Below are 14,172 nucleotides of genomic sequence, written 5' to 3'. Positions count from 1 at the left end.
TTCATTGTTTGGCTCCTATCCTCTGACTTTCAAATCCATTGAAATATTTCTGGGTAGTCTTTAATTCTGTACTAATGGCTATTAATATAATAATGTGGTTGAAAACAGAAGTTAAAATTTCTGTAGTTTAGATTTTCAAAGCAAGCTCTTCAAATATGGTATAATGATTATTATAGAAATATTATAGGCAACTGGTATGAGACAGGCATTTGCAGACACACATACTTTGATAGAAAATGCAGTGTTTGTAGGCAGTTAAAATTGTGAAGGTGTCAATATTGCTTAAATATCCCCTAAAGATGAGGCATGGTCTTTCATTTTATTTTTTAATGTATTGGACTAGAGACGGTGGGAAAGAAATGCTGCTCAATTTCTCAGTAATGACAAGGCAGAATAAATGGTACCCTCTGGGTATTCATACACGTGATATCAGATTAAGCTCAAATTGATGTCAATTTGTTCTAGCAGTCTGGTCTGTAAAATGCAGTGCTTCTATAAATAATTCACAAGCCAGCAAGCCCTCCCAGCTGTGACCACTGCTGGGAGAGGGGCCAGGTAGGCAGCTGGGGCCAGAAAACTCTTCCTCTATTCCAGCTTAATCCACCGTGGCGAGAGTGTGCGGACGCACTCAGTTACACCTGCTCAGCTGTGCAAGTACAAGTTACACAGAATTTGGTTCTCCCCTAGACTTCAGTAATCAGTTCTGTCAGATGAACAATTGGAATCTAGCACATTCTCCCTGAAGGATTATAAAGCAATAAAAAAGTTCATGGTTGCCATTAAGTCAGCAGGTTTGACTCTGATAGAGAGCAAATCTGCTGAGTAAGAAGGCACTATTTTCACATAGCTGAGTTACAGAATAAAAGAAGATTTCTGTGACAGAAATAGCTTATTCTGTGAAGGAATGATGCTACAGCTTCTCTGCATTCATTTAGGACCTTATCACTAGTGCTGATTTTAAGCAAAAGCACCCAGCTGTTAACTGTGTGAAATCTTGAACATTCAATATTGTTTTGTCTTTTTTTTGCCTAAAATTATCAGCTTCCACATCCTTCAGTCACCTCCACAATATTGCACAGCTATATCTAACATCAGGTTTCACAACCCCCTGGACTCAGCTGATGGTGACTGACCTAGTCTTGTCTTCACTCCAGGGCACAGCACTTGGGCTCTCTCAGCCTTTCTAAAGGTGCAGGGTGCAAATAACATGCAGTGAGCTCCCTTGCTAGGGCTATCCCTTCTTCTGAATTCGCTATTTTATCACTGTGGCAGGCTCCACAGAGTTCTTCCAGCCAGGTCATTTGTAATAGGATTGAAAGTCCTGCTGTTCACCCTGCACAGAGCAAAGCAAAGAGCATGAGGGCACAGCACTGAATTCCTGGTCTGTCAGTCACGCTTGCCCTACCATCCATCGCATGGTCCTATACAGAGAGATCAATCTGTCATAGAGATGAACTTGTATATGAGCATTAAAAAAAGAAGATGGATTACACACTTCATAGCTAGCACAGCTGATCCGTCTCAGAGGTGTCAGGCACACTTTGCAGGTGGGACATACAACACAATCAAAAGCTGTAATACGGCCAAGGTCTCAGTGCGGATACTCCAGCATGAGCACCAACAAACAGGCAGGTGAAGGCCTATCCCGTTCCAGCATACCTACAATGTGAAATGTGACCAAGCATTCAAAGAAACTCCAGACACCTCTTCTGTGCCAGAAATGTCAGTGTGTCTGAAAATGGCTTAATTTCATTATTCCTGGTGTTTTGAATCAGGAGGTATTTATGATGCCATGACCGGGTGCTGCAGTATTTAGGTCAGGTTTGCATCACCCCTTCTGTGCTGCAGCCCCTTGGCAGTTCCTTATGTAGCCAAGAAATGCATCCCTGCCTTTGAAGGGGCATGTTTGAGATGTGCAGTTTTATTGACGTGAATTCAAGTGTAACTCTGCATGTGAACATGAGATGGAGCCACCACAACACTGCCAAAATCACTGCGCATTCAGCACAGGGCTCAACTGGTTTACAGCCCTGTGTTTAGTAGATGGGCTCTGGCTTTCTCATTTTGGGCATGTCTCCATACTCCTGTGGTCTCCCACTAGGAACACATGGTTGGTGGTTTTTCCCCATACTTGGTAATGTATTTTGTATTGCATTTTTGTAGCCTCTGTCAGCATAAACAAAAACAAAAAATGCGTGTTCCTGCATCCAGCTTTTAGTAACTTGGCGTATGATCTGAACTAACTCTTTGTCATTAAAAATAAGTGTTCCTTGAAAAATCACTTCCAGTGGAGAGCCCTATCTGATTTGGATGATCTGGCTACCTCATTAGCTTTATTTTAGATAGCAGGAAGTGTAGCTATTTTAATAACTGTTTGAGATCTTAAACAGACTGAAGTACTGAATGACAGGGAGGGGATTTTTTTTTCTGTGGTGTAATGTCTCTAGTTTGTAGAAGAAGTACACTAAACTGTTACATCCTGAAGCATTTTCCCACCATTATTGTTGATAGGGTTACAAAGTTTTTGTTCCAAATTTTCACCTTCTAATTCACTTGGATAATTTATAATACTTTTAAAATATTTTAGATTATTTTTGCATCCTATTTTAAAATCATTTTTCTTGGTTTTGCTTTCTAAATTGGACTTCAATTCTCATTCCCTTAAGTTCCTTTACTTCTAAACAAGATTTTTCAGTCAACCTCTGAAATATTTAGAAAATACTTACAGAGATGCTTGAATTGCTGCTCTTAACATTGTTGATAATACCAGGTGGCGTGGCAGAGACTCATACTTCTTTGTGACTGTGTGATACATCAATATGTGCCAGTACTTGTAGAATATTTATAAGTATACAAAATATGCAAGGAAGAAAACTCATGTTCAGACTTGAACATGTTGGAGATAAAATATGAAGCCTGTCACTTTCTCTCCCAGTTTAAAGTTTTGTTTTCAAATATCTCCTTACTTTGGAGTCATCAAAAGTGTTTAAAGCCTAGTACTTGGAAGATATCTGCTTTAGTGTGGTAGAAACATGCCTAATTGTTATATAATTTAATAATACTCTAATTGCATTATTAAATTACTTTGTTTTAAATCATGAGATAAATTGTCATGTAATTTATATTTCTTAATAAAGTAAAATGCTATATTAACTCCTTAACAATGAGTCATGTTTTGGGTTATGACTTTTCCATACATGTGGTTTTACTATTTCTTTTTTAGATGGGTATACTCTGGCTTTAAAAAAAAATAAGTCAATAGGAGTAATATATCCTTTTTACATAAGTTGTTTTGTGCACATTTGAGGCCTCGTTGGGTAGAAGTGCAGAGAATTTGGATTGTTTAATGTTGAGCACACGTCAGCATTAGGAGGTGCAAGTCAGTATTAACCAGTGCTGATGATCACGTCCTCCAAAAGGATGGTCGCCGATGTCCCTGTGTTGGAGGATCCCATGAGAAGGCTTCCAGACTGTGTATGCCTTCTGGGACTGGCTCCATACCTCCTTCCCTGTCCCCTGCTGTTCTTGAGGCTGTTAGAACTGCCTCACTTTCCTGTCCTACTAAGTGGGAACCGAAAGCTTTAGGGATTAATTTTGTTGCCTTTTCTTCAGTGAAAACAGTGACAGACGTGTGACTCAATGCATTAGAAATGCAAGATCATTAAAGGAGGGGGCCACAATAATGTATCAACCAGAGCAGTGTTTACTTAGAGTTTATTTCTTGCTGAGTGCACCACTGCCCTTCAAGGCTCTTTTTAGCCCTATTGTATACTCATTTCATGAGAGTTTACTCTCCCTGATGTAAATTTTCCTAGAAAACTAAGGTGCTACAAAATTGATGCACTGAGATATGAACTCTTCAGCATTGCCCTTTTTCTAGTGTACTCTTTCATACTAGCCTTCCTGGCTAGTTCTGCAAAGGGACAAGGCATGTGGGTGGTTATGTTAGAGAAACTGTCTTATCTGTTTATAGAGAGAAATGTGCAACAGCATTGATTTGTTCAAAATCCTGTGCTCCTCAGAGAGAAGCTAGAACTAAATATTTGTAAGACAATGAGGTCAGGTACTTGAATGCTTTTACACAAGAGATTTAGCTTGAAGTTAGGGAAATTGTACTGTTGGCCAAGAAACTTCCGTGTATTATCCATATGCTAATTTAAAAAGTGATGTTAGAATAACTTAGTACTAAGTCAGGGTACTAGAATGTGAGCAGAATGCAAATAAATACTTATACTTGCCAGACAACCACCATGAATAAATGCACAAAGTACTCTTTCTAAGGTAACAACTATTTATGTATAGTCAACTTGAAATTCTTGTTTCATTAAAAAATTGTGCCTGATTGGCTCAACACCTGAGGCTTATCATAAAGTATGCTTTTGAAAGCTCTTTTCAACAGAGAAGTTTCTTTTTCCTTCCATCCTTAGGGAGCCTTTCCATAAGCTCTTGGTTCAAGGTCTTATCAAGAATCAGACATTCAGACTAACAACAACAGGCCAGTGTTTGAAGAGAGAGGAGGTTGATCTCACAGGTAAGAGAAAAGGCATGGGAAAATCAGCATAGGTGCATCCCTAAAGCCAGGAACTGCTTCAGTGTACAAGTCTCAGTGCTGGGAAAATTTGGAAGAGTAAATGAATCCTTCTAATGTTTAAACTGGAGAGCAACTTCTGTGAGTTTTGGATTTGTACGCACTGCTGAGTGCACAGACATCCTACTAATCCAGCAGCTTTTAATTGCATCCACATGCAGAAATGGTGCTGTGGTATTATTTTAACTCCTGTGTAGTCCAAAAGATCAAAAGTCAGTTTTGTTAAGACAGTGCTCAGCAGCCTGCTGAATGGAGCCAGTTAGTCCCAGCAAAGAGACAACCTACAAAAACATCATGGCAGAACTAGTACAGGTGCAGGTGTATTCAGTAGATATTAGGAATGTAAAACTTGTAGGAAACAGTGCTGTTTCTCAAACTCTTTCCAGAGCCTTCACTGCATAAGCTGGACCAGCAAGTCATTGCTATGGCACATGTAGCAACAAAAATGGTTTGGTCATGTTTGCTTCCCTTAAGCATTCCTCTCATACATCTTTGTTTTCACTGGATACAAACCCTGTAAGTCAGTTAAAAATCAACCAACCAACCCACCCTCTTAAGTTTTGCCACTCTGTTATCCTATTTTCTTCTAGAAAAGATTGACCTCTTTTTCAGTGTAAATGCCCCATTCTGTCTCTGAATTCAGGCAAGAGAAAGCATGCTCTTTTCAGGATAACTGACTGCAATTGGAACCTATAAATCTGGTATTTGTAAAAGCTAAGTACAGGTCAGAATTGTATCCAATCAGTACAGCTATCTAGGAAGTTTATTTAAATGTCGTGGTTATAACAAAGCTTAAATATCAGGAACTGTCAAGGCAGCACTTAGGATGCATGCCTGATACAGCTTCCAAATGGTAGGAGACTTTTTGTCATGATGTGATGGAAGCGTTAGGGTATTACTGGTGTTAAAATGTTGACATAGGAAAAATATGGGAAGGAAGAGAGTGTTTGAAATGGGTGGTATTCCTCTTTAGGCTGTTTTGGAAAAAAAACCCAGAACACTATCAGTAGTTGTTTCTTCTCATGCTTAGGTAACAAAATTAATTGCTGTTACAAGTGAGCAAAATTTGTTTCAGTATTTTTTGTATGTCTTAATATTTAGGAACTGAACCAGTTCACCTGAAAACTGGTGAGAAGCTCCAAGTTTCTTGGGAAAAAATGAGCAAATCTAAGTACAATGGAATAGACCCTGAGGAAATAGTGAAAGAGTATGGCATTGACACCCTACGTCTTTACATTCTGTTTGCTGCTCCTCCAGAACAAGACATTTTGTGGGATGCTAAAAGTAAGTCACATTGCTTCTGTTGTTTTTGTTGTGGGCTTGTTTCTTTTTTCTCAAGTATTATATTTTAAACACAAAATTAATACAGTTCTTGATGCCCGAGTTTTGGAAAAAATGAATTTAAAATGTATCATAAACAGATTTTATAATAAACAGTTTTGCTTGTTTCTTTTAAAAGAGAGGGTCACAAAGCTGTCACTGAGAGGCAAACTTGCAAGATTATTGCAAGCAGCTTACCTCTTATAAGCTAAAAGCACATATGAAAAGTACTTCTTAAGTTGTATTTTCTTCTGAAAACTTGGACCTCATTATCTTTTTTTTAATTAGCAATGATTGATTAACTGAAAATTATTTTTCTTTATAATCTGTTTTTTCTGGTCATATCAGATCACAAATACAACTTTACAATATTTTGTTATTTGCATTTATTAACATGCATGCAGTGGCTTTTGTAAGCTGGACTATGAAATACTTTTCAGAAGAATCTCATTAGAAGATAATCAGAGTTCCTAGTAATTAATATTTCTAGATATGACATTTTTATGAACTTACTTCTTGAATAAGTTAAGAATTACCCTCCTGTGCACTTATTTACTCCTATCATGCAATTCCTCATACTGACAAGTCTTAAATTCTTTTATCTACTGTGGTTCATACATTTTAATGTAGTCTTATACATTCATTTACATTTCACTTTCTTGTTGCATAAGGCTTTAAAAAGACACTTCACACCTGGTTTCAAGAAGTGTAGTTCTTCATTCTTTCACGTTTTAAGTTCTTACTACTTAGTTCAGCCTGAACTAAACTTTATTTCAGTTGTGTCTGCCACCCTTTATATTCATGTGTGTTCCTTTATATATTATTGCACTACTGTATGTACTGGAGGAGTGGGCTTTATGAGTTCTCAGTCAGCTTTCTGTCACCATCTAATCACAACAGTAGAGAGCTAGGCATTTGAAAAGGTCTCTTAAAAAAATGAATCACTTAGAATCAAGCCTTAACAGCTGCATCCCGAACACTACCCAGATACACAATTCCCTCTGAGGCAGCTAATTTGTTGATGCACAATCTTTTTGCTGTATTTTTTGATCTTGAAAATGGAATACTTAAATTACCGTGGGGATAGTGTGTACCAAATCTTAGTTGCAAAGTATACAAGAGCTTGGTGATTAAATGTTTTGTAAGAAAGTAAAGCACATGCGGTTATAATGTTGGCAAAAATGCATTTAGTCATTAAAGCCAACCTGTTTACCACTTGAGAAATACAAAGATAGATTTCAGGGTCATTTCATGTTAAAGAGTATTGGAAAATGTGAACAAAAGGAGATTTTAGCGGCCTAAAGATATTTCCAGGGGGGAAGAAAATAGAAAGTTAGGTGAAAAGCATCTCTTAAATCTTTACACTTTGGTCTGAATTTCTTAATGATAACAAAATTATGAATGTATAAATTAAAGAAATCAAGTAGGTTGTGTTGGGTTTGACCTTGGACTAGATGTCAGGTGCCCACCAAGCTGCTCTATCACTCCTTGCTTTTCAGTTGGACAGGGGGAGAAAAGTACAGCAAAAGGCCTGTGGGTTGTGATAAGGACAAGGAGATCACTCAGCATTTGCCATCATGGACAAAACGGACTCAAATGAGAAATTAATTTAATGTATTACCAATTAAAATTAGAGTAATGAGAAGTAAAACCAAATTTATGCCTTCCCCTCACCCCCTCCCTTTTTTCCTGGGCTCAACTGTCTCTGTCATACATGGGGGAAACTCCTAGAAGCTTCCCAGAGAAGCCATCCTTGCAGCCCCAAAACTTTGTCACACAAAGCCATTAGAGGAAATTCTCTCACTCAGAAAATATTAGATACTCGTTCTCAGTTGTCATGATCCTTCTCTTCACTAGATTTGTTTTGATAGCCTTTTGGTGATTGCCCTCCAGGCTAGATTCCTCGTCCTTTCAGTGGTGTACATCAAGGCAGGGTCTCGCATCATTCTCTCCTGTGGTGTGAGCAGCCATGGAGTAGGACTGATGCCTTCAGGGTCAAGGTGAACACAGCTTCACAGTCTCCCATCCCAAACTAAACTGCGTCAAAAGAGGGTACCAAGGATCAGAGCCTGTACTCATTAGCACAGTAGCATCTCTGTAGCAACAGAAGTATACATACTATCAAAATCTAATTTGAAAGAAACTTCTCAGTTTGAAACAAATGTGTGTGCATACTTGTAAATATATATACATATATGTATGTATGTATGTATGTATGTTTGTATTCTGCCATGAGTTCAAAAAATTAGAGCTTGTACAACTCCTTTCTGGAGTCATTAAAACACCAGATGAGCATTCTAGCATTGGCATAACATTGGGTTATTTTACAGATTTTAGCAAATATTCTGTGCTGTATTCTTGCTATATATATGTTTTAAAGTCATTGCAGAAAAATACTTTTATCTTGCAGGTTTTTTTCCGTTAGAGCAACTCAGCATTACTTGTAAAGACATTTTTAATTGCATTGATATCTTTTATTTAAAATAGAGAGGTTTTTTTAAAAAAATGTTCAACTCCAGTGTTCTGTTCCTGCTTTTCTTTAAAGTTTTGGATTCTTTGCTTGTAACTGACATTTGTCTCTGAAAATCTTTCATTAATCTCAGCTGATGCCATGCCAGGTGTTCAGAGATGGCAGACGCGCCTCTGGGCTCTTGTAACCAAACTTATTGAAGCGAGGACTTCAGGAACCATGCCCAATCCTGAGCTTCTGAATAAGAAAGAGAAGGCTGAAGCCAGAAAGATCTGGGAGCAGAAGAATCTGGTGATTTCTGAGGTTAATAGAAACACTTACATAGTTTTCAAATGACTAAATAAGTTGTTTCTTATGCTAAAACCATATGTTTGACTTAGAGAGCCAAAAGCTTTTTCCCCAGATGAGTAGCTAAATTTTTTAAAGTGAATTATTCTCTGTGTAAATAATTTTTACCTATCTACAAATTTTGTGGAACAGAACTTACTTAAAGGATGTATGCCTCATTTAAGGAATGAAATGTTATGACATTAAAGTTTTGTCAATCAGGGGTTTGAGTAACTGCATTTCAAGCAACAAAACTGTAGGTGGGTTCTGTAGGTTACCCTAACAAAAGCTTTTGATCTCTTTGCTTCATACCTCATTATCATGCCTGCTGTTTCATATAGAATGAAAAAAGCCACTGGTGAAAATATATTAGCATAGCCTTGTAAAAAATACTGAAATGGTCGTTCATCTCTGGTTATGTGTTGTCTCCTGCTGTGATTAGTATCAATTCAATTAATCAAGACTCAAAAGGAGACATAAATACCTGCAAAATTTGCTTCAAGTATTTTCTATAGATAAAAATTTTTGCCATTTTAATCCCTGCTGTGAGGGATATTCCAGATCATTTAACGGACTTAATAATTCTAATCTTGTAATCTATGAACAAGCTTTCACCAGTATAAATGGATTTACAAGAGAGAAGGCCTCTTGTAGGGGCAAAGGGAATATATTTTATTAAAGGAAGTAAGGGGTGACTAATGCACATTTTTCATAGCATTGATTGAAGCTTTTTAAGTCCTGAAACAGAAAGGAAGTTAATCAGTTGAATTTTTATATGATTGTTATTTTCCCATACACACATATGATTGCACATATGATGTGTTTGCATACCAAAATGATTTTCACGGAAGAGGTAAGATGCATGTATTTCACAAATTGAAATTGATTATCAGTTATGTTTTTCATTTAAAAACCCAGTATTCCAAGTTTGAGAATTTTAAGTAATTAATGACAGACCTTTTCTTCTAATACAAGGTAACTGAGTACTTCACAAAGGATCATTTGTTCAATGCAGCTATTTCCCGATTGATGAGCCTCACAAATGTACTCCATGTAAGTATGTGATATTAATTAAGGTATTTTTCTCTCAGCCTTCCTGTCGGTCTTTACACGAAGCAGTAGCTGCCTGAGCTATAGCTCCAGCTGTCTGTAAGTCATTAACTTCATAAACAGTGTTACTAAGTCAAGAGCCTAGTTGAGTTACTCAGTTCAAATGCAGCATGTTCTAGTATCACTGTAACCCTGAAATATAAACAGTTTTGCAGGAGGAGCTTGATGGTATTAGATCCACTAGATTCTGATGTTTATGTCTGCATCCTGTAATTTCAAGAGGATACATTTTGTTTAGTTCTGTTCTTTGTTCTCTTGATTTTAGCCAAGTTGCGTAGGTAGCTAGGTATAGTAGTACATTTTAGAGTTACCAAACATTCTGATATAAAAAGGGTTATTCTTTGCAAGGAAAATCACACATAGTCAATCCTCAATGACAGCTTACACTGCTGAACTTAAGTTTTAAGATTTTTTATTTAGATTATGTTGTTTATTAGCCAGTGGTGATAGATGAAATATAATAAACTATTATCATTATTTTTGTTACTACTCTTAGATCTGGTTGAGCAATCCTTCAGGCATATAATGGTAACCTGATATAGACCAGAAATGAAATACAATTTTGAAAGTTTCAACTTCTTTGTTGAAATACCATTTTATACCTTATGGATTCCAAGGAGCTTATTGGCAAAATCAAGGAATTTAACAAAAAGTTAAGTAGGTTTTGCATGGATACTGTATTGAAACAACTTAAGTCTGGGATCCTGCGTGATGTTGCGAAGGTAACACACCGTTCTTTATCTCCAACTCAATGACTCATAGGCATTTGGGGCTAATGGAAGGTGGAATGAGCGTTAAAAAAAAGTAAAACTCAGTGTCCTACAGACAGCCAGAGACTTGAACACTGATGTATTTCTTGAGCAAAGAAGTCAGTGCAGTATCTTTGAAGAACAAGTTTCCGCCTAGAATGCTGACACTTCCTCTTTTGCTCCCAATTGAAAGGAGAAAGTGGAAAGGTGGGCAAGGATTAAACATTGAAAGCAGGTAGTAGTTACTAAAACTTACCCAAATATAGTTTGCTTATCACTGTAAGTGATAAGAAGATGCCCTCTGACAACATTTGCGGTCAAGCAAATCACTGGTTTTGGACAATTTTCTAGTTGATGACAATGTGTGTTCATCACATCAAGTAATTCTCATAAGCTGACATGTACTGACATTTTTTTGTGCTGTTTCATTAGAGGGATAGATTACAAAATAATTGCAGCAACTGAATTTACCTTGGGGTGTAATCTCTTACACAGACAAAGAAAGAAAAAGTTCCTCTGATTACTTTTAGTGCTGTATCTTTTCTTTTAAGTTTTCTGTAAGTTAAGTTAAATGGAGAAATTAAGTTCAAATTTTGTCAGTCAAGTACCTTTTGCCAGAAATTGAACATTTTCTATACTAAAGAAGCCAGACACTTTACTAAAATAATGAGAACATCAAACTGTAGAAGACTTTGCTGTCCTTTCATTCCCAAAGCTTCCTTCAGCTCTAAAACCTTCACTTTCTCGCTAAATTCAGCTTTACTTTTACCACTCAGTGATCCTGTGCAATTGAACCTTGTCCGAACAAAACCTGTGTTGCATTCAGCACAGTTTGACTGTCATAAACAAGTGCTTCACCTCTTCTCAGCTCTGGTTTTGCCTAAGATTGCACTTCTAGAAAAGGCAGCACTCAAAATGATTTTGAGGGCCACTCTTCTCCACATGAGTGTGTGTTCAGAGTTCTATGCTAGAGCAGAACCCCAAGGACCATCAGCCACTTTAGGATTAGCTTCTAAATGTTAGAGAGCACTCTGTGACCAAGAGTTGTGATTTTAATTCTCCATTTTCATAAGTTTCCAATTTATTGTGAAATTATGCTCTCCTTAGCATAGACATTGATTTTAGGTTTTATTACTACATTTTCTTCTTAATTAAACTACTTTCCCCCCACCTCAGAATGTTAATAGTTTGTTTCTTTTTCTTTGTCTTTTCGCTCAGCAAGCTCCTCAGCCTCTTGTTCTCCACAGCACAGAATTTGAAGATGCTTTGGCTTCACTCTGCATTATGGTTGCACCTATGGCTCCCCACATTGCATCAGAGATGTGGAAAGGTATTTATAAACTTTATATAGATGTTCCAGGAAAAAGGACAAGAAATTTGCAAAAATATCTCTCACTCAGTACATGTGTCACTTATCTCTGAATTCTTCATCTAGCTTGTCACCTTCTGTCATAATTGTTAAACAAACTTGAACCTTGTGGCATTCCCACATCTCTTTTCTCCCTTTGGTTTCTTTTTCCTTGAATACAGATGTGGATTTCTTGAAAGTAGGCAGAGAAAGGGAGAAAGAAGAAAAATTCAAGACAGTACTTGCATGAGGAATTCATATGTCAGCTGCTAACTGCTCCTGAATATGGATGAATATGGATGGCATTATTAAGAGCTGAACACCAGGACAGAAACAGCCCTTTTTCAAATAACATTTTCAGAGTCTTTTTCAAATAACTGTTTCAGAGTCACAGGTATTTTCTTTCAGGAATTCAGGCAAAGAGAACCATATCAGAGGGCTGGATACTAAAAGGACTAAAGGAGTGTTCAGTAAAAATCCTACTCTTTTAGAATCCTCCAGAGACTGAGGGACACTATGCTGTAAATTAACCTGCCATGGAGAATGGGAATGGTAGATAGGATATCTTTTTTAAGACCTGTCACAGTTGTACAGGTCTGAATACCAAATGGGCTAAGTTGCATGGTGCTGATACAGTTAAAGCCTGTGAAATAAGGGATATGCATGCCAGAGTTCAGCAGCTGATTTTAAGGTTTATTGGGAACAGTCCTAAGATGCACATGGGAAGATAGAAATATATTCTGCATTGTGGCTGGCCACAAACTGCTGTGTGGTTTTGGACCTAATGTTAGCTTTTGGATGCTGTTTTAATGGGTTTATTTTCAACGGTCATCCCAAAAAACATTACACATTCAAGTGTTTGCAGAGCAGTGCTACTAATCTGATTATATTTCAATATTGTGCATGGCCCTGTAATGTTAATTGCCAAGGAAAGACTGCTCTTGTTCAAAGCAGTAAGAAAGAGGCAGAGCCTATAGAAACAAGATGATTCGGTGGGGAGAGTGGGATAGGTTTTTTGCATGTGTTTTCGTTTCCAGTGATTTTAAAATGTCTTAGTAGAATACTAAGAATATGTCTGGAATAAAAGGTGGCATCAGACATGATCCATCTGGTCTTTTACTATGACATGCCATCTAATTAAAAGAATACTGAAGAAAAGTAATTAGCATGACTATCTTCCACAGTAGCAGATGGAGGCAGAAGAGATCCTAGGTAATTACTTATACATACAGTGCCTTCTGAACTTGGAATTCTAATATATGTTAGGAAATACAGAATTATCAACTATGGTTGATAAAATGACAAAGAGCACTAGGGTATCTTAATTAACAACTTGTCAGACATAAAGCTTAATCCTGTAGCATTTTGAATGTTAGATAAGGAAGTCTTTTCTTGCTACTAAAATCACTGGAGAATGAAAATGATAAACATTTTCTGGATCTCCCTCTGATGTAAGAATGAAAAGGAAGCATATGAAAATTGGAACTGCATTGTCCTTAGCCTCTGTCTGCATTTAAAGATAAAATATTACTTGTGTGGTCCAAGGACATGTGCATTGTAATTCAGTGCAGCAATCATAAAAAAATCATTGTGTGTTGATTATTGCCTGAAGAATTTTATTACTAAATTTGGAAATGGCAGTATCTTTTAGCATGGTGATCATTGCCTTATACTGAAGTTATTAATCTTATCAGGAGAATGTACGTACATTTAACTGCTGCATTGTGGTAAGAAGACTGCATTATTTGGAAATAGCCAACATCTAGCAGTTCTGTCCTGGGACTGGGATTTCATATTAAAGATTCCCCAAGTTTTGAATTGCACTCTGGTTCCACCAAGTCATGTTGCTCTTCTGATGTAACCAATTTCTTAAACTTTGTATAGGTGATGATGCTTTATTATTTTAAATAATTTCAATATGAAAATTAGGGTTTCTAAATACTCTCTTTAGTTTTCTCTGTGCTTTAGTTCTCCATACAGAGAGAGAATAAGTCTCTCCTTTTGTACCTTGGCTTTGCATCTAAATGTTGGGATAATGCTGCTTCCTCTTTCGTAAATTAGTCAGGAAAAGGAGTTTGTATATTGTTAGTTCTATAAATTGCACCTATAGCAGTGGACCCCACTCTTTGTTGGAAGCTGCTTGAATGCTGTTCTGTAAGTCCCTCACCTTTCAGCAGCTGAACAATAGCAATCCATGATACTTTGTGTGTGAAGTTCTTTCTCCTGCCTTAGAGGAGGAACAGTTTTTGGTATTTTGGTG

The 14,172-nt window shown here is 37.1% G+C and overlaps 1 protein-coding gene across 6 annotated transcripts in view; it reads left to right on the top strand.

Moving 5' to 3' along the window:
• LARS2 (leucyl-tRNA synthetase 2, mitochondrial) overlaps positions 1-14,172 on the top strand; it is a 97,106-nt gene that overhangs the window by 72,664 nt on the left and 10,270 nt on the right. For all 6 annotated transcript variants that reach the window (XM_032105681.1, XM_032105705.1, XM_032105688.1 and 3 more), the window contains 5 exons: positions 4,428-4,531; positions 5,690-5,872; positions 8,512-8,681; positions 9,681-9,758; positions 11,783-11,894. In XM_032105681.1, the coding sequence (XP_031961572.1) occupies positions 4,428-4,531; positions 5,690-5,872; positions 8,512-8,681; positions 9,681-9,758; positions 11,783-11,894 (647 nt within the window). The remainder of the gene's footprint in view (positions 1-4,427; positions 4,532-5,689; positions 5,873-8,511; positions 8,682-9,680; positions 9,759-11,782; positions 11,895-14,172) is intronic.

Source organism: Corvus moneduloides, chromosome 1 (genome assembly GCF_009650955.1).
Source record: "Corvus moneduloides isolate bCorMon1 chromosome 1, bCorMon1.pri, whole genome shotgun sequence".
Lineage (NCBI taxonomy): Eukaryota > Metazoa > Chordata > Aves > Passeriformes > Corvidae > Corvus > Corvus moneduloides.
This window is presented reverse-complemented; position numbering and strand designations above follow the sequence as displayed.